General features: G+C 40.2%; 1 protein-coding gene across 3 annotated transcripts in view; it reads left to right on the top strand.

Annotated features, from left to right (window-relative positions):
* fstl4 (follistatin-like 4) overlaps positions 1–21,664 on the top strand; it is a 243,672-nt gene that overhangs the window by 91,402 nt on the left and 130,606 nt on the right. For all 3 annotated transcript variants that reach the window (XM_039778070.1, XM_039778072.1, XM_039778071.1), the window contains exon 4: positions 7,122–7,364. In XM_039778070.1, coding sequence (XP_039634004.1) covers positions 7,122–7,364 — 243 coding nt within the window. The remainder of the gene's footprint in view (positions 1–7,121; positions 7,365–21,664) is intronic.

The raw sequence follows: 21,664 nt of genomic DNA on the forward strand, positions 1-21,664 counted from the left end.
TGCTCGGCGAAATGATGATACATCATCAAAACAATATAAACATGTCTATCATATATACTTTTCTATATTGGTTCTAGCACAATGTAGTAAAACCAGCGGCCGATCTGCATTAACCCGTAAGCAATATTTATGTAATTTGGATGTCGCTTTATGTTTTGATCTTTAGAGGTTATGTTCATTTTGCACCAAAGTTCTTAATAAAATGAGAACATATGAGTACTTCTCATTTGTCGAGTATTTAATAATAAAAGTAGGCTATACCATTTCATAAAGACTATATATATATATCTCGTTATCGAGATATGGAATGACCAATATCGTAATAAAAGATTTTGGCCACATGGCCCAGCCCTAAGAAAAAATAAACTCTGCAGTACATCTTATCTCTGTTTATTTGTGTTCCAGTTTCCATTCTGTTTGTTTGCTCAGGAAAGTAACATCATTTTGGGTACAATGCAGCAAAATGGACAGTTTGTTCTTATCTGTGTCTGTGCCACAGCATATCTCACCTCGCACTGAGGGCTGTTGTTGTCCATTGATATTCCAGCTCAGTGTGCATGTCAGAAGTGCTTTGTTCGACTGCGCGGCACAGGGGAGACAGTGTTTGACGGCGCGTCTCTGAATTTAATTACCTACAGCTGCTTTAGAGCAAATAGAATGATCTGAAGCATCAGCAGATGTGACAGAGCTTTTCTTTGGCTGCATAACACAAGTGTCCCATTTATGCACACTATGCATACACATACATCTATACTCACACGAGTGAAATGAAAAGACAACACAATGACACTTTTGGGGTTGAACTTCATCTAAGAAAAGCTGTCCGCTGGCAAGAAATGTCCACTCTTCGCTTCTGTAAATGTCACACATTGATATCCTGAAGGGTTTGTGAATGCGTCTTCTGTGTTTCCATGGGGCAGTTTATAATGTGGTAGTGCTGCAGGCATGGCAAAAATTTTCTTCCAGTCTAATTAGTAAGAAGCTCGGCAGTGTCCCTCTGTCTCTGAGGAGAATGTATCAAAAGCAATAAACTCCCCCTCTGTGGAGATGGATTAAATACAAAATAAATATACTTTGTTGTGATTGCCTTTAAATGTTAAAGGGATTTAAAGAGCGTGGGAGTCTAGCCTCAGGTATAAATATATTGCGGCATATTTTAGCTGTAAATAGAGCAAGGGTTTAGACATAAGTTGCTTCAAGAGTGAAGTGACATATATTGACTCGCTCTTTTTCTCTGGCTGTGTCTGTGTTCTTTATGCGAGCGTGCTGTACAGTGCATATGTGATTGTGGACAGACTGTAGCCTTTCAATTACCGATGGCTTCATCACAATGATTCAGCCAGGACCAAGACCTACAAGATTGTAGCTTCTCCCAACCAATGAAAAAGGCAGTCAGTGAGGCAGACTGTCATGCTGTGCCTCCAGTTATGCTCTCATCCACTTAGGCTTGCATACAAGGAAATGAATGGGGCACTTATCTTTGTCTGTCGAAAAATGTCAGAAAGATAAGGCAAAATGGTCTTTACACTTTTTGCAAATCGCTTTTGTTGCCATGCAATTATTGACAGTGTTCTTTGCAAAACGTTCTCTGATTATAGTGGACAATACTTGGTCTCAGTTTCCCTGAAGCCCAGCAGAGCTCAGCACCAGACGGGTATTGACAAATAGAGAAAAGAGACAGAGAGTTTACACATGCCCAGCTAAATAAGGGGTAAAAAGACAGCGGAAGACAGCAGACCCAATAAAGAATAAAAGCGAAAGGACTAGACTGACAGAATGCAAAGCTTTGACTCTGGATGGTCAGCCTGGCATTGTCTTGGCCCTGCAGAGCATCTGAACTTGTAAGACTGCACTGGGTCTTCAGCTTAGACAGGGAGGATTATCAAACAACACGTTTAGCCTCTTAAGCAAGCCACAATTGCAGCCAACATGGTCCTAGAGAACACAAGACAAAGGACTTACAATAAGGATGAACTGGAGCAGTAGGACTTAACTAAATGTCAGGCAGCTTGCGTATTGTAGATGGAACTTGTATGCGCTATTGTTTGTGCTGTTCGAATGGCTGCTGTTCATGTATTCTTTTCTCTGAGCAAAATGGGAAAGGGCGAGGGGGCTGATGGAGTGAAAGGAGAGGCAGGGAGGGGGAAAACAAGAGAAAGAAGGACGTTACAGCCACAAGTGGGGTAACTGCTCCTGGACGGTTGTTGCTAAGCGTTTAATCTCTCACGCTTGGAGAATACAAACCATCTTGTAATCGTCCCCGACCTTGACATGAACAGCAAGGTCGCAAGGGAGCCGGGCTATTTTGCATTTCCCACAGATGCTTTGCCCAAACACACAGAACAATTAGTAAACTGGATAAAAAGGAATTGAGTCTGTCTTACTCCACTCCTCCTCCTTCCCCCTGCATGCTCCCTTCGGGGTAGTTACCTGGCACCCCCACAACCCTACAGCTTCCTCTAGCAGGTTCCTAATACTTAATTCTGATAAAGAAGTAGTCAATACTACCAGGTCAGGTTAGACAACACGTACTTGTGGCCTGTGCTTGTGTTTTCTTTTTTCTGTGTAGCACTGCAACAATTGATTAGTTTAATCAATTTAACATTTAGTCTATAAAATGTATATAACGTGGACATTTTGTAATCCCACTCTGACAGTGAGGAATGAGACAATAATCTCGTACAGTATTGTCACGCTTTTAATGCTCCGAGCATGGAGAGATGTTTGTCTCATTCCTCATTGTCAGAGTGGGATTACAAAATTTCCACGACAACAACTATAGCGAAAATGCTCATCCTACATCTTCAAACTGCTTGTCTTGTCAGAATTTTTAATTATAGGAAACAGAATAAAGAAGAAAATAAGAAGCTGGACCCAGAAAATGTTTTTGCTTGATAAATGACTTCAATGGTTGATCGATGATTGAAATCGTTTGTCAGTGAATCATTATGTTGATTGACAATTGATAGATGGACTGAATAGATGGAATTCCTTCAGCAGTATCAGTGTGTGTTTGTATTTGACCAATGTTCCTGTGTGTGTGAAAGCTCAGATCTTGTGTATTAGACAGTGACTGAACAAAAGAGTGTAGGCTTGCCTGCAACCGATACCTCAAAGTAAGTAGGAGGGTGCTAGTGTAATAATGTGTGTTCTTTTGTGCTGATCTCATGAATTGGCGTATTTATGACATGCCAATTTGTATGCCGTTTTGGCGTGTTATCAAGACGCATAATCACATTTTAGCGTGTATATCAACGCAAATCAGCCGCCACTGACCTACCTACATTGCAAGTGAATTTCCGCCGTAGCGAGTAGTATAAAGGAACGGGGGATTGCAAGAGGTAGGTTGGGGTGGCGGATGGGTCAAACACAGGACTTTCACCCAGGAGAGCAGGGTTTGCGTCCTGTGTGTGGTGATTTTTTTTCGAATTTTTTTTTTTTTAAGCCTTACCCAATATCTCTTTCCTAAACCCAACCGTTTATTGTTTTCCTAAGCGTGTTTTTGTTGCTATTTTCCGTGTTTTTGTCAATGTTTTGTTACTAAAGCCTTTCCCTGTGTTCTTTTCCTAAACCCAACCATTTTTTTTATTTTATTTTTTTTTTTTTTAACAGGCGTGTGACGTTCTCGCGATAGTACGTCGCGTTCTCGCGATAACGCAACGTGGCAACGCCACGTGGTGTGTATGTTTACATCTGCTGTATACAGCGTAGACATACACGTGGATAGCTGAAAATGCCTACAGATAACACGCCATTTGGCTTTAGGAAAGCGGCGTGTATGTTTACGCAAAGTCATGATGCCATGTTGGCTTGTGATTGTTTGTGTCTGTGCGTCAGCCCTGGAATAGCCCTCATGTAATTAGGGGTATTTGTTCTCTGACAACAGCGCATTACCTCTATTATTGAATATGCTGAGAGTTGAGATATGATTATAATACAGGCAAATTCAATTTCAGTTTTCAGCACTTTGATTATAAAAGCCTAGACTGGGCTTTTTTAAGTGAAGCCAATATGGTTTTAGCCTTATTCTGCAGAGGGATAGTAGAGCTGACCCCTTCTCAGAGTAACCCCCTTCTCTTAACCAACTCAACCTCAAAACCGCATCAACACAATGGCCAGCAAGTCTCTTTTGGAATTGTATTCATTTTCTTGTAAAAGGAAAACGTCCTTCACAGTGTCCCATGACGGAAATGTAATATTACCAGCAGCAACTTTAGATTTTCTTTTATGTGTCTATTTCTTTAGCTGTTATAATTATGCTTTAATTTTCACAATTTTAGTGTTGTTTTCCCTCTACCTTGACTTGGAGTTTATTCATGTGGTGTCTTGTTTCTCCCAGCACTGCAGCCAACAGTCACCTCCGTTTTACATTTACCCTTGTTTCCATGGCAAATGACAAAGCTTCCTTACATCAAAGGTAAAAAAGAGACAGAGTGCTTGAAATTGTATAAGATGAAACTCAACTGGGCCAATTAGGGGTGAAGATTTTCTTTTACACCAATTTTTTTTTATATAATCTTAGAAAAGTACATTTTAAAAAGATAAACACCCAGCTACCGGCCTGTAATGGCTTCAGTCCTAAAAAAAGTCTTTGTTTTTTGACATTTGTATATGTATATATAAGGTGAGAACTCAATTGACTTAAGTAGTCATTAGAATTAATTTATTTGCATTTGAAAATGTATTTATTTACAGATATAAAAATTAGGGGTGTCACGATCCTCCAAATCTTGAATTACATTTTCGATTCTAAGGTCACGGTTTGATTCTCGATTTTTACATTTGTTTATTTTGAAAGCATAGGTTGCTATGCCATTTTCAGAATAGACTTTTATGCAATATAATATCTGACCTTTGTTCGCAATGTACCACACTACATTGTCAAATGAGTACCGCTTTGCTACAGCGCAATTTACGTATAGTGGGCGGAGAAAGACGCTGATTGCCTGATGGGTGTCAGGTTTGATAAATACTACGCAAAATGTGGAAGCATAGCGTGCGCTATTACCGAACTCGCATAAACAGACGCAGCGCAAACTGCGCTAGTGTTATTAAATTAGGCCCTCTGTGTCCTTCTCCATTTCTACACCAGAAGGAGGCACAGACGCAAGCGTGGTGGAATTGGACACTGACTGCGACTTGTAGCGATCGCCGCTTTTTGGTCCTACACGTCCTGCATCACACACACACCCCCACTCCGCCTCGATAATTACGCCGACAGTTGCAAACTAAAATGACGCTAACACTCAACCCTGTGGAAGAGGCCGATTCCATCCAGTGGCTCCAGTAGCTTGCCAGCCCTCGGCAACGAGTAAAAGGTCCCGTTTTTATTTTTTTTAGCCTCCTTCTAAGCGGATTACTCGTCTTCCTTTCTTCCTCTGTGATTCTACCGGAAAACCCCAACCCCACACTCACAGCTGTACAGTCTTCGTCAGAGTATTGGCTGTAGCCGGCAGTAACTCTGCTAAGGAGGCAATCAAAGATTATCAACTAAAAGCAAGAGGCTTCACTATGTCCCGCGGGGAACCTGACTGTTCTTTTTTGTTTGTTGGTTTTGCTAGAGATCTCGAAGAGAACGGTTGTGATTTTGAGACGAAAAGGATCTATTGAAATTTAAATTGTGGGGTTTGTGACATGGGGGTGTGGCAGCATCGACGATTCCATTTTTTTATTCGAAGTTCGAGATTGTGACTTACTTTCGGTCAATAATTTCGAATTAAAATAGAAATCGTGACACCCTTAATAAATATACATCTTTAATCTCTAATCAAATAAACTCTGAACTGAAGTTGCTCCTCTACCAATGAAATCAGCACTATGAGGGTGCCTGCGTAGGAGTTGTTTGGTTTTTTAATATGAAGTGAGATTTCTCACAATCATTGTGAATAATGTGTAAACTTGGGGAAGGTTTTCAACGTAATGTTTATTTCTAATGTATTACCATTGACATTTGCCAGCTTGGTTTAAGAGGCACCAGATGCCTTGCTTGCACCTGTTTGAGCATGTAGTTTTTACTGCGATGACCTCAAGGCGCATGGGAACCATGAATCCAACCGTCGGATCACAACAAGAGAGGGGGGGGGGGGGTCCCGGCCAGGCTCATGGAGTCAGGAAAGATCAATCCGAGGTAGAGCGTCTGGCTTGATCAGCTCGCTTTAAGTGCAATTAGATTAAATCGGGGAAGAAGTGAAGTGTCCCAGGCAGTGAGTGGTGATGATGGGATGCTGGCGTGTGCATTTGTGCGTGTGTAGGGCAGGAGCTGGCACAAGCACAGTGGTTGTTACGAAGTGTGTGTGTGTGTGTGTGTGTGTGTGTGTGTGTGTGTGTGTGTGTGTGTGTGTGTGGGTGTGTGTGTATGTGTGTGTGTGTGTGCCTAGTAAGTAAGGCCGAGGGTGTGAGCTCTACCTGCATTTTGAGTGCACCTACACACTCAGGTATGCATATCATTTTGTGTTTGTATACACATGTATGTGTGAGTAAGTGCTGAGAGGTGTTAATAAGGACACCTGGCTGGTTTGATTTTTAAGTAGTTAGGTTTCATTTCAAAAAAAGTTTTTTCCTTGTTAGCACTGTCTAATAACTGCGATCAGGACTGGAGGTGTTTGACTTTTACAATTTCTGGTGTATACTTTTACTAATAATATGTCTTGTAATGTATATGTTTTCTTTTGTTTACATACATATCTAATGCAGAATGTTTTCAGAATGATGGAATCCTTGTTTGATTTTCCATAAACCAGGAGATATTTATCTGAAAATACGGTTTTTGTACTTGCAGTGGATTTATTGTCAGATATATTATTTAAGTGCTTCTACAGAAAGATATGGTCCTCCTTACTGGATCACAGTTGTTGTTTATTTTTATGATGACATAACATCATTTGAACATTTCGAATTGCCCCTTGATGCTATCGTAGTGGGATAATATTGATATTCAGCATTTCATTCTTCCTGTCAAGGTCCTAATTAAGTTTTAAGTAAGTAAGTATCAGGGAGTAATAAAGACAAGTAAAACATTGTGGATATAGAATGGTTTTTTTCTCATAAGATTCTATGAACTAACTTGCTTATTTACTCTTGCTCCTTTCCTAAATAAACCCTTTTCTCTCTCACTCTTCCAGCCCTTTCTGATCCAGACGGAGGTCCCTGTCGTAGGACTTACTGTGGACGCGGTCGACAGTGTGTGCTGATGGCAGAAACTGGCCGTGCTGAGTGTGTTTGCCAGGAAAAATGCCGGCCCTCCTTTGTGCCAGTTTGTGGCTCAGACGGCAGGTTCTACGAGAACCACTGTGAGGTTTACCGCACCGCCTGCCTGGAGAGAAGACGGATCTATGTGGTGCACAGCAAGGACTGCTTCTTCAAAGGTACAGCTTGACTGTTACACTGATACACTGACACTGCAGCAGGCTGCTACACACTGTGAGTTTGTTCAAAATATGTAAACATACCAGAAACAGCATGTTTAAAAAGTTAACTGGAAGTTTTAATCCAATCAGTTGAAAAAAATCATATAAATTAATTCACATTTCTGTATTTATTTGATACCAATATCTTGATATGAAATAACTCCAGCTTTTTCATGAAAGAAATGCTGCATGTAATTTAAGATAATGTTTGAATTTGAGATGAATAAATGAAATCTTTATTTCAAATGAATAAAAACATACATATTTATTTAATTACATAAAATGTGAGATGGACTGATATATCTAGTGAAAGCATTACATGCCTCTGGAACAGTTTTCTTTTCTAAAAAATAAATTAAACGATATTAGGAGCTCATTTAGGTTGTTAAGATCTTCTTTTTTGCAGAGCAACTGCTGCTATAACACAGGAACACAGCGATGCTGTGCAGGGGCAGTTGTCTTTGATGTCTGACTGCATCACTGAGTGTGGTATAGGTTATAGGTATAGGTTATACACTTTTGATGCTTTCTGTGAGTGCCCTCAAATTATGTTCTGATACCTGTGAGGCATACATTTAAAGGCTGCAGTGTGACTTTGACTATAGTTTGATGTTGAAACAGGAATAGAGTTGTACAGACAAACTAACAAAGCTATTGTTTTGTAACATGTTTCCATCTGTCAAGCTCTTCTCACAAGCATCAATCACTGTGGAAATCATGCTGTGTCTGTCAGCCACCGATTCAGTCGATATGAAAGAATGAAGTAATTTGTAATTTGGCACTGAAGGCTGTGGCTCAGGGTCAAGTTTGTCTGGGAAACCTTAGCTAAGCACTGACATTGGCACTCAGACAGTATGCATTTTTATCATGCGCTATATTCACCTCCTCTGTGTGCTCTGCTGCTGCAATTACGCTCCTTACAATTAAAGTCAGCATACTTACTTGGCAGTTGGTCCTAATCACAAACACTGAGCATCTAAATCCTTTATAGTGGCAGCCTTAAAGTTGATTTAATGGTCAATCTAATTGTGGAATTTTAATGGTGTGTTTTCATTGAGAAGGTAAACAATGTTAGATCAGTGTGTACAGACGTCATTAACAGGACTTTCATGCTGATATTTAATCCCGAATTTACATACAGTATTCTGTCATAAACCATATTTGTATACAGTGCTAATGCAATCACACTTACATGTGTACATGTACATTCATGTGTACATATACATTCATATAGTATGTCCACATACACACCTAACTTTTGAGACACTCCTGCCCTCTACTACCTTAACTACATTAATATCCTGGCACTCACAAATTACCACTGGGTTACTGTGGATCACTAGTTCTCTATAGTAAATCATTTCAATCAGGAGAGACTTCGTTTGCAGATATGCAAAAGAGATGTATTGTACAACTGCATAATAAAATGTACAGAGTCTTTTGGAGATTAGGCTCCATCGTATTAATAATATTTTAAAGGGGTAGAGAATAGGACATTATCCCCCGATGGAGTCTAGACACTGGTGGCGGCGGAGAAGAAGTCCAGAGACCAGACTGAAGGAGGCAAAGGAGCAGTCAGCTGGAAGAAAAACGATGACCGGAGGCAGCAGGGGAGGTGGAGGGTTGAGCGCCTTGCCTGAAATGACAGCTGACTGCACAGGGAGAGAACATATTTAAAGCAGAGTTGTAATGCTGTGATTGGTCCTTGAATTTCATGGCCAAGTCTGATTGGTTCAACTAAAAAGTATCGCCTCTAAACAGCTGATTTGATTTAAGAAGAAAGAGTAGTGATTCGGTTATTTGACGTCTTCCTGAAAGAAGAATTTTCCATTCTTGGCTATCACTCATTAGCAAAAGTGCACTCTCAGCATGAACAGTCAACATTCTTATCCAACAAACTTCCAGTCCCTTTATCATGACTTCGATTTAAAGGTAACCGGTCTGGGTAAGGCTTTTACTAGTTTTATTCACACACACACAAACTAATCTAATCAAGTCACTTTCAATTACTGCATGCATATGTACAGTATATCTGTTGGCATCTCCTCCTTTCTAAATTAAGTTTTCCAGGTCAGACTAGTATTAAGCGTCTTTCATAATCCCTCACAGTGTGGATGTTAAAATAGTAAATGCATGGTTTCATGTCAACGCAGTGCAAAAACACGCGCTCACACACACAAACATCGCAGCACTTTTAGTCATATCACGTTAGAGAGGTAAGGATTCCTGGCAGACACCACCATGCATAGCTAATCCACATTAGGGATGTTCAGTCAGCACATTAGGCTTAAACTCGAGATGTCTGAATGCAAACCAGCAGCAGATAGAAAATGTTGGAAATCAGTCAGATGTCACAGGACGTGTGTGTGTGTGTGTGTGTGTGTGTGTGTGTGTGTGTGTGTGTGTGTGTGTGTGTGTGTGTGTGTGTGTGTGTGTGTGTGTGTAAAATTGGGAAATAATTATTATTATTCCTGAGGTACAAAGACATCATAGGAATGCATGTCATTATACACTATTTTGTTTTGAGGAATTAGAAAGGTGGCGTGGTGGTTAAGTTGTCTCTGGACTGTCTCTGGCCACTGGCCTGCAGGTGGCCTTGTTCCACTTTGCTTGCCTGACTTCATCTGTTGTGTCTGACTTACAACTCTTGAAAATAACAACAGATCCTGGTTAAAGCCTGCCTTACTCATCCAAACATTGATATCGGTCACTGCAGAATGAGCAAACGTGATGCCTTATCCTCATTGCCCTATGAATGGAGTTTGTGCTGTCATTTCACTTAGCAGGGGCTCTAGTATTTAGGTGAATAATTATCAAATAAGTCAACATAAAAAGATTAGAAAATGTGTCTGGCACAATCCAGTGTTTCCCACAGATTAGGAAGCAACTTGTGGCGGTGGCGTGGTGTGCCGGTGGTGGCAAACATTCAGTGGAAGAGTAAAAAATGACATTACATTATTTATAATATGTTTATTTGATTCACAGCTGCTACATAGAGTGTTTTGACCTCGACAACCCAACTGCCTTTTACCGCAAACTTGCAACTAGTTAACTTTTCTAAAGCAGGCGCAATCGCTTGTTTGCTAAGGCTATGGGTTGGTGATTGTGAATGTGTGACTGTGTAAAGGTGTTCACGAGATAGATACCAACCTTTCGTGAACTTGTGAATTTCGCCAGCCATCTTCTCTCCTTTATGGAGACAGACGCTATGTTCACGGTGGGATCGATGGTGTTTTAAGCCTCCAACGTTGCCTTACAGGTAGCTAACCCTCACCGTAACCTTAAACATAATCATTGCTGCGCTGCCTGGAAGGTGACATTGGGGGCTTAAAAAAGAACCCAACACCGCACGGTGGGAGGAGCTATGTGTGTGTGTGTGTATGTGAGCGAGACACAAGTGACAGAGAGACGGAGGAGAGCAGGGAAAGGAAATGCAGAAGAATGTATTTAAAATAGCGTTTAAAAAGAATTATAATAACGAAACGTAATGTGTGCCGGCCGGTGTTGATAGTGAGGCGCACTGCCACACAATAGTCTATGTGTGGGAAACACTTCAGTCATTGCACTGGCATAACACAACCATATTGTATCGGCAAACTGGTATTACTCACTGAGTGGTGTATTGTTGTTCCCTTGCAGTGTGGTGTTTCTATGGAGCAAATTGAGTAAAGAGCAGATGAAACTACATTTCCCCCCTCTTTTTGAACACATTGATTCTTTCTTCTGTTTTTTATTTTATTTTTTATTATATATTTCTGGGCCTATTTTAGCGAGCGTAGAGCTTATGAAATGCTAGATGGCAAAAATATTTTATTTTACTCAGACTGAGAACAAGATCCTGATGGACGTAAATGGATCACTTTGGTCCCCACAGCGATGCATTAAGCCACGTGGCGAATGTTTTAGGTTTTTTTTGGGGGGAATTTTGCTTTCAAATGTGATAAACCTAAAAGCTCTGCTGTTAAAACCAATTTCCGTCAGCTTAGGGCGATGGTCAAAGTCACAGTCTGAAATTCAGCATGTACTTATGCAGGCTTTCGTCTCATCTTATCTGGATTATTGTGATTCACTGTGTGCTAGTCCAAAACTCTTCACTTTGGCAAAAGAAAGAGGAATCTGTTTTGTGCTGACCCCCCTTCACTGGCTCCCACTTACAGAGTTGATTTAAGGTTTTGTTTATTCATAAAGCTTTAAATGGGTCGACACATAATCACAATCACCCTTCTCTGTCACTGTTCCACCACCAGCTCACTTAGGACATCTGACTTAGAACATCTTGTTGTTGCTGCCTCAAGGCTACACAATACCATTCTTCAAAGTTGACTTTTTTTAAAGGAGAGAGGGCGGCTCTGCTTAATTTGTATGTTTTTCATTTGATTTTTTTATTATTATTACTTTAACTACCATTACCATGACATGGTGCTCTTTGGATGCTTTTATATAGACCTTAGTGGTCCTCTAATACTGTATCTGAAGTCTCTTTCCTGAAATGGGCGGGCAAAGTAGAGAAAGGGGAGGTAACCTTGCTCCTTATGAGCTCATAAGGAGCAAGATTCTAGATCGGCCCATCTGAGCTTTCATTTTCTCAAAGGCAGAGCAGGATACCCAGGGCTCAGTTTACACCTATCACCATTTCTAGCCACTGGGGGACCATAAGCAGGCTGGGGGAACGCATATTAATATTAAAAAACCTCATAAAGTGATATTTTCATGCCATGGGACCTTTTAAAAAAAATAATAAAGAAAATTCTATAAGAGGGAGAAACAAGTAAGAAGGTTTAATGGTTCAAACAACTGTTGACATGTTGAGGCAAACATAGTCGCAGAAGCAAAGGAATTTACCGCTCAACTATCTGTGGGTATGCATATACCTGCTTCTGACCTGGTAGCACTGGTGTACTTTAAAGGCCTTTCCCAATTCCCAGTTGGTGCATCCCTGATTTCTCATCTCCCCTCTTGTGTCTAAGTCCCGCCTACAGGAGATTCGAGCGGAGAAGTCGAGGCAACAGGCATTTAACTACATAAGACATCTTTGCTTCGGTGCCTTCATTTTAAAGCAACATCAATTAAATATTACCTGCGGCACAGCTGCCTTAGCTGTCCATTGTGTAGCCATGTTCTGTATTTTATGATCTCTGTCAGAGGAGCAGAACAGTATTCCTCACTTTTATATTTACTTTTAATTCAATTCACAATGTGGCATAATGTGACAAGAATGTACAGATGTCATACATTATTCTTTTTTGTATTTAACACACACACACATACACACACACACACACACACACACACACACATCCATCCATCCATCCATCGTCAACCACTTATCCCGCGCACAGGGTCGTGGGGGGGCTGGAGCCAATCCCAGCATACGTCGGGCGAAAGGCGGGGTACACCCTGGACAGGTCGCCAGTCCATCGCAGACACACACACATATATATATATATATATATATATTATAATATACCCACAAACACTATCTATCTATTAGTGATGCATAATTCGGCTCTGATTCTGTCTGAATCCGTGTGTGTGCTTAAAATCATCAACCTTCCTCCCAGCAGAATTCATTATTATTTTTCTGACTTAGAGGCCTGCATGGTCATTCCACTTCCTCACCAGTCCCTGTATGTTGCTTTTTAAATCATGTATAGAGAGGCTGCTTTCAGTAATTGTAAACGTTTCCATGCGTGCAGTAATGACACTGCAGCAAATGTAACCGATGTAAGGAGCAAAACCAACTATAGTTATAAACTTGACATAGGAAACTAAACCTTGAGCTTCTGAAATAATAAAAAATCATAATAATAATGCAATTATGCTGCTTTTTCTCAAGCGTTTCTCCTAACAACCTACTTACAAACAAATCTTTGTTTGTATGCCACGGGTGAATAGACTTCCACAGAGGATTCATCCATTTATCCTCGATTATAGCTTCTCCGGCAAGCCTCTTGCTCCTCAAACCTCTCCTCGAGACGCATTTTAGGAATTGGGACGTCTTTCATGATGGAGCACTGACATCGATTTCTGGGTCACAAGCTGGAAGAGCGAGGAGCTGAGGAACAGTGTTGTGCCTGAACGCGTTCATTGAACGATTGTTTATGAACTCGTTCATATTTTGGGCGAACGTGAACTGAACGTACTGTATTACTGCCTGATGAACGTTACTGTGAACTCGTTCATTCTGGTGTCTGTGAACGGCACGCTCTCTCAGTTAGGCGAAAACCCGGCTAAAACACACCGTAAACAGGCCTTAATATGTAGCGGAAAAAAACACCCAATCTGGCAACACCAGCCACCAGTGTCTCACTGCCACATGCGTCATGAAAACAAAAAGCAGCATGGAGGCAACAGCAGCATGGAAGCGATGAAGCAGCAAGGAGGCGTTGTATGATCATTTAAACGAGTTTTATGACAAGGTCGGTGAGGATGCGAAAAATCTTCCATTTCTGTGCAAACTTTTCCCGCCGGCTTTCAAAAAGAAAATCCGTACTTCAGACACATCCACAGCAAACCAGAAACGGCACGTTGAACTGATTGGATATGAAGATGAAATCTGACGCATAGTTTCAGTGTTAAAACTGATACAATAATTGCTGTCTGTGGTTCTATATGGGCTGTAGCAATAATTTTGAAAAATAATAGCTCGCAGCAATATATGGAAAAAAAAGAACTATGAACTAGTTAATTTTTGGAACTGTGAACTTAGTTCAAAATTTTCAAGTATGAACTGAACTAGTTCATTTTAAAATTTGTGAACTGAACTTTGAACTAGTTCATGTAGAAAGTGAACTTTCCCAACACTGCCGAGGAGGTACAAAATTAGGAATTGGGAAAGGCCCTAAGTGTTTGGAAATGGATTTCTGGTTTGTGACAGACAGGAGAGTGATTGCATATATGGTGAAAAGGATGATTCTAATCCTCTGGATGGGGCTCTTTGTTCTATTCTGCCCTGTCACTGGCTTCTTTGTATATACACATAATCCGTTTAGCTAGTACTTTAATCTATATTGACTTGAGAATGAGTGCATATAGTTGAAGAACATTAGAATAACAAAGGAAGAAGAAGAAACACTTATACAATTCCATATTCAAGTAATAGTTAAGTATTACACACTAGTGAAGTATTAGGAACCAAAACAGGATAAACAGCTTTTTGTTATTGCACCTTTTCAAGAAGTTGAATTCTGTTTTCATTGCGACACTTTTCTCTAAAATAGCATACTTGTATATTGGGTTTCTACTAGAACATGTTTACATGCTTTTATGTTAAAAAAAAATGGTTGAATATTACATTTTGCTTAGAAAGGTTCCTAACGGAGTGAAATGACCCAGAAGTAGTTAAGTAGCTGCCATGATAAGAGCCGTTCGAATTGTCTAAGTGATAAGGAAAGGTGCTTCAGTGCTTCCTTTGTTACCTCCTTTAGCATAGGATACACTGGACCATCCTTTACAAAAGGAAAGGAGTTAATGCCATCCCGCAAGTCCTTGCAGCAGCAAAATGTAAAGCGACACATCACCATTTTGCCATTCATATTCAGAATATTAAGGTGCCAGCAGTAATCCTGCACGTTTTATTTTCTGTGAGACATAGCCACCCATCTAATAATAATAATAATAATAATAATGTAGCCTACTTTATGGCACTGTTTGATTGGTTAAATAAACCGGCTAATGCGAAAACTTTACTCTCGTCCCCGACGTGTAACATCACAGTGAGCATGCGTTTACAGAACTGTAAATGACTGAATCGCTGAATCCAAAGTTATACAGCGCACCAAAGATTTTTTTTTTTTTTTTTAGCCCACAGCAGCGTCTGAAACAAGTTCACCTGTTCGCCTCTCATGGCTTATTTCAATATAGGCTATGTTTTGTTAAAAGTAATGATATAAGATATGACCACATTATTTTGACCATGTGTGAAAGTAGTAATATTACGTGAGAATGCGCTGATCGGCTCTGACGGCATTAAAATCAATTGCGCATAAATCATCCACCCAAATGAATTACTTTCACTCCCTCTCTACAGTCTCTGTAGGCTATTGCTTTTTAAATGCTGTATTGTAGTGATGTATCAGTGTTTTCTTTAAAGATTTACTTTAATAAGAGAGAGGCTGCTTTCAGTAACTAAACGTTTCTATGCGCACAGTAATGTCCCTGCAGCTAATAGGCCTATCGTGGAATAGTTAAACAGCAAAACTAAAACCTGTAGTTATAAACTTCACAGAGAAAACATAACTCAACGTTTAGCTTCTGAAATAATCAAAGCTGTCCTTGTGCGTAAATGTGCAGAGCAGTAGCGGACAGCTCTGCTCTATTTACAGTTTAGAGAATATTGTCCTCATTAGTAATGTATTTCTTTTACCCAACCACAACCATCTAACCCTTATAACAAAAAATATGCACAGTAGGCTCGTAGGCCTTACACGTTCTGCTTATCTAGCATACATGCAACATTTTCCTACAATCATCCTAATCGGGATTCATGTGGAGAAATATGAGTGGACAGGAGGGTGAGTTTGAGCAACCAATAATGATAGGAAACTTTATTCGCAAAACACCTATACAAGAAACAGCCTACAGCTCAGTGCTTTATAATGACGAAATGCCATGCAGTGAGTGCTTCACATGAACATACATAATGCAGAATACGACCTCATGACGTTTACCATTAGTAAAGGACTTAGGAGGTAATTTGTTTGACTTTTCGACCGCAGCCATTCTTTTTCTCATACTGTCTGTCTGAATATACCAGTATGTCTCTTTAGGCCCCCCTATCGAAAAAGCCCTGTCTGCTCTGATTGGTCAGTGTCTCCAGGTCTTCCACATCTGTGCTTTCTGCGTCTCTGTACCATCACTGCAGCCAGGGAAAGACTGGAACAGCACTTTCTACCTATGTATAGTATCGTTGTGAAATCACAACTGTACGGAAGTCCTTAGGTTAGTTTAAAGGCACCATATTTGAATAGGGACTGTGTGCATTTCTTTGTGGATTGAGCATGTTGATATTTTCACAGTATCTATACAGCACCTGGACCTGCTTCATAATCAAAAAAAGACTTTTACAAAATGGGACCTTTAAGCTATCCACTTTACAAAGACTCTGCTAAAGATATACAGCACAGAAACTATAAATATCTAACACACACTAGTTAAGTCACCATGTCTTCTCAAGATTGGCAAATTGATAAACAGCTTTAAAGTTATTTGACCCCCAATTGACTTCAGAAGGGAGACATCATCAATAAAAAAGACTGATGTGCCAGCTGCACTCAAACCTAATAACCCATTTAGATTGTAATTGCCAAAAGTCATAAAAATGGTTTTCCTTGAGGATGTCATCTGTTTTTTCCACTGTGTAAAAAATGACACCCCGTCACACAAAAACATTTGATGCCATAGAAATACCTTTTTAATAGAGAGATAGTGCCACCCATTGACATTTAAAACTTAAACATGCATACAATAATGGGGCAGCATATACTGTCCACCTACAAGTGTTAGTCTAGTGTAGTCTGTTGCTACATGCCGAAGAAGAACGCCTACCAGCAAGGAAAAACAGCGAATAGCGCATCATTTCTGTGCACGGTGCAAACTGACTGGTGGACTGGAGTAAGCCTCTGGCTTTAATGTTAATCTATAGCAACAGCTTTCACGACTTCACCTGGAACTCCCAAACCTCAAGTAAGTCTGTTTCTCTCTACTGTTGTTTTTCACATAGAGCTTAACATTAGCTACTATAGCTGACATTAGCTAACGTTTGCGCTTGTTCCAACAGACCTCTGACCAGCATACAGTTAAGTTAACTTTAAACAGCCCAGTTCTAAGTGAACAAAACAACGGCAGACAGAAACACACAACCAATTTGCTGTTGCTGTTGCACGTGAACTCATAAAGACATTACAGTATGCTAGCTGTGTGGTGATGCCAGGCTTCGAAGCAGCGGGCAGTGGGTCCAAAGACTAACGTTCTGTCCAGATTACATGTAAATCACGCTCCCCCCTCAAACCCCTCCAAGTGTTATTCTTGTTATCCTTATCCTGAAATGCACATTATAATGGAGTACGTGGGATTTGTTTTGTTTTTGTTTTTACAGTCATGGAATTTCACGGGTATTGGTATTGGCAACTAAATTTCTGGTATTGTGAGTAAATCACTCTGCTAATTCGTGAGATTAGCATGACAAGCACCGATGCTTCACTTCTGACCCTGGCTTTGATTACAACACCATTCCTTTTGAAACCTTTTAAAAAGAACTAACACAGTTGATGAATCACTTTCATCTTCCTGATGAGTAGGAAGCTCCAGCAAAGGCTACACAGACATCTGTTTCCATTCGGTCATGCAAGCGCTCACCAGGGACTCTTTAATGTATCCTGCTATAGCCACTTCATTAGGGACAAGTGGTAGCACTTGGTTGTGATGCTGTTGACTCCCAGATCAGATGGGTGATGTGCTGCCATCCACCAGACAGTAATATAGTCACGAGTCTAACCAGGGTCACAGTGAGCTGTGCTTCAGTTAGGACAGGGCACTGAACTACTCTACCATCCATCTGGCCATCCATCATTGAAGCCCATTCCCAACCTTTTTGCCTTGTTATTCTGTAAAATAAAGATTTTTCTTTTTTTCTTTTCTGCTTTTCTATGCGGTTAATCATTTAGATTTATCTTGCCATTCCGCCCATTGTTTATAGAGCTAATCCTTCAGTAGTTAGCTTACGGTAAATAACAACTACAGACACAGCGCAGCTTACAGGCTTGCAGCATGCAGCTAAAGACACAGGGTAACGTTAGCTTACGGTAGCCTGCAGACTATTCTAGACACCATGCCTACAGCCGGAGTCAGAGATGACCGAGAAACAACAGAACTGTAAAATCCTCCTGCTTTCCTGAAGTCACCGGTCTGGCAAGATTTTGAGTGAGTTATGTTAACAAACAACGAAGATTAAGCATGTGAGCTCTGACAGGACTCCATGGTGCCTTCAGGTACAAGTCGTTAAACTAATGGTGCATTCAATAGCGCCAATAAAAGAATCTCTAAGAAACTCAAACTGTTTTTTTTCCAAACCTTTTGCAGTAACCCTTATTATAGGCATTGTTGTCCCAAAGAAATTGTTTAAATTGAAATCCTTAAAATCAAAAGTCAAATTGAATCATCTATTTGAGGAATCATGACACCCCTAGTTGTAACCCTGGTTTATTAACCAGCTAATATATAAGGATATTTATAAGGATCCTGATTAATTGATGTCTTAGCCATCGTTGGGCTTCTTGGGATCCCAAAAACTTAGCCAAATTTCAACAAACATGACAGGTACAGCATTCTTAACACTATGAATTCCTTACTTTTTCCTCAATCTATCCTTCCCTTTTAGTCATCCATCATCTATTAATGTTTGCCGTGTCTCTCACTTGAAGAGCCTCCTCTACCATTCTGATTAGTCTTTATCATCCCACCCTCCTTCTGTGGCAGCTGTGGTTATTGCATAGCCATCAAAGCTGCCCTCCTCGTCTTTCTCTCTCTGCCCTCTCTGCAGCCCGTGGCAGCGTTCTGCCTCTGCCATCCATCTTATTGCTCGCTAACGCTCTTCCCTGTCCTGTGACTGAGGCCATTACACATGGCTCTCATAAGGAGGGTCCACTTCGCCGTGAGCTTTAGCCCTGCAGCTTTAGTTGTGTACACAAAGGCAGAATAGGGTCACAGCAAGATGCTTTTAAAGGTGTCAAATATACCAACCATGTGTGGGTGCAGGATGTTCATGATCTCTTTTTTGTTGTTGTTTCATGCTCATTTTGTGCCAAAACCTTGTTGGATTTGACTGTGTTTCTCTCAAAACTGAGAGAGAGAAACTGTGAGAGCTGCTACAGTAAAAAATACACTTTTTTTACACACCATGCCACAAAAGTGGGTTGCAGTTCTGCTATATCACTTTTTGTGAAAGTAAAATGAACTGCATTCAACATTACTCTGTATTTCTTTGCTATAAAATGACTAGATGATTAGATAGTTTGATGTGTGCTGTGTGTTCAGAGCATCACCTGCTTCAGTTGTGCGGCCTCCTTAATTCATGGAAAATTACCCTCTTTCATTTTGCTGCACCCTATTAAGTGACACCATTCAGTGCTACATCACAATGACAATTTTTTATGAATGCTTACAATTGAACTAAACCGCAAGGCTGCAAAGTTGTCCAGGTCACATAACGCAGCATTGGATCAGAAGTTGCCGTGCAACTCTTTGTTAGGTTAATAAGGAGTAAAGCCGGGCTGGGCTACCAGGTGTCTCTCACACACACACACACACACACACACACACACACACACACACACTCCCCTGACAGCCCTTTATTTGTTACAGCGGGCTTATTAACGAGCAGTCCAACTATCCCCATCTTTCTTTTCATGTTTTTTTTCCCCCCCAACACCTTCCTCCTCATTTTTTCTCCTCAGCGGTCACGTGGGTCTTAACTCATTAAGTTGGTTTCCTCCCCACAGATTCATTACAGTGGAACTATTTGCTATATGAAATGGATGCCCTGTGCCAGATAGAGATGTCCCCTGATCCAGTTCTGGTCCCCTGCCTCATACACATCAGTCTCCCCTATGAAAATAGAAAGCTCTCTGTCCACTAATGTCCCCTGCTGTTCTGGTTGTGGGACATTGTCAAGGATACTGCACCAAAAGAACGGTGTTTTCCTATCAGCCATGGATAAGGCAATACCCTGTATGTTGAACAGGCTACAATTGTGTCACAGTATATGTCCTGCATTTATTTAGCATATTAGTGAAGAGAAACTTCTCTCTATTATTACTTGATGAAAGCAAATTAGTAAAGGTGCCTCACTTGTTGGCAGCACTAAATGACAGCAAGATGTCAGATATTTAGGTAAGCCCTTTTCTGAACGGTGCTAATGGTAAAACACAAGTTTGTATTTTAAAGTTTTTTGTGTGTAAGATTTCTCCCAATGATGACATCAGGATTTTATCTGGGAGAAAAAAAAATAAAAAATCTAGTCTCAGTTAGGGCACAGTTCTTTATTGGAGCCTGTAGGCTAATAAGATTAATGTAGCAGTGCCGCTTTAAAGGCCCTGATACTATGCCGACAGCTGGTGCATCCATAGTTGACCATCTCCTGTGACTTCTGCAGGGTGTCCAGCGGTGTTGGCTCTAGTCGAGCCTTGATGTGAGAGTCTGTGAGAGAGAGAGCAGTCTGACTGACTGTGAGTCATTTCACCTATTTATACCTCCTTATATTCAGCTTCCACCATTTTTTCCTCTCCCACAAACATATGACCACAGGCTGATAAGACAGCCTAAAGTAATTTCACTTTTAATCAGACAAAAACATTTGTTCGGATTTTAGTGATGCATTTTGGATTACGATTACAAACCTCCTGATTAAGTTATTTTTCTTAACCTTATGCTTATGCAGGAATCATTTAGGATGTTTAATTCAACCTTTTTAACTGCCCACATGCAGATTCACTATAGTACATCAACATACAAAAACCCCTAAATAGTCTTTTTGCTTTTAGGGGTATTTTGCTGATGTAAATCTTTCTACACTTGTGGTATAAGAGCAGAACCTTTCTGGAATTATGGGACCATGTTTCCCCTGCTGAATTGATCTTTATATGAAAACATTGTGGTTTGTTGTCACTGATAAGTGACATATTTATATTGTTTGAATTGGTTTTCTCCCACTCTGGCTTCCTCACTAAACAAGAATTAAACCCAAATGACCGATGAAAGAAAACAGAATAAAATCCTATTTGGCATTCTTTGTCATCTTTTGGCTGAGCGTTACCAAATTACAGATGACTACAATTAGTAAGCAATCTCTAGCAGTGATGGAGAAGTCAAAGCTTTTTTTGTATAGTCGTGTAGACTATCTATATTCTGACCAATACAGAAGTTTTTGGAAATGTTTCTATGATAATAGAGTATTTTCATGAACACCTTTTAAAGCATTTAATTTTTTATAAGCTGCATCTTTAATCTATAGGCCTTATATAATAGAAGTTGCAGAAGCTTTGTCTTTGTCCTGATCCTAATTCACATCCCAGTATCTTTCTCACTGCACACTATTTGTTCTTTTATTCTTCACCTTTCTAACATTTAACTTTTTTCTTTTCTTTCTAACATCTAACTAAGTCTGCCTACTCATCTTTTTCTTGGTCTGTGTGTGTGTGTTGACAGGAATGAAGACACATCACTTCATGACAAAAACAAAAATAATCTCCTCTGAAAAAGAA

The sequence above is a fragment of the Perca fluviatilis genome, chromosome 16 (assembly GCF_010015445.1).
Source record: "Perca fluviatilis chromosome 16, GENO_Pfluv_1.0, whole genome shotgun sequence".
Lineage (NCBI taxonomy): Eukaryota > Metazoa > Chordata > Actinopteri > Perciformes > Percidae > Perca > Perca fluviatilis.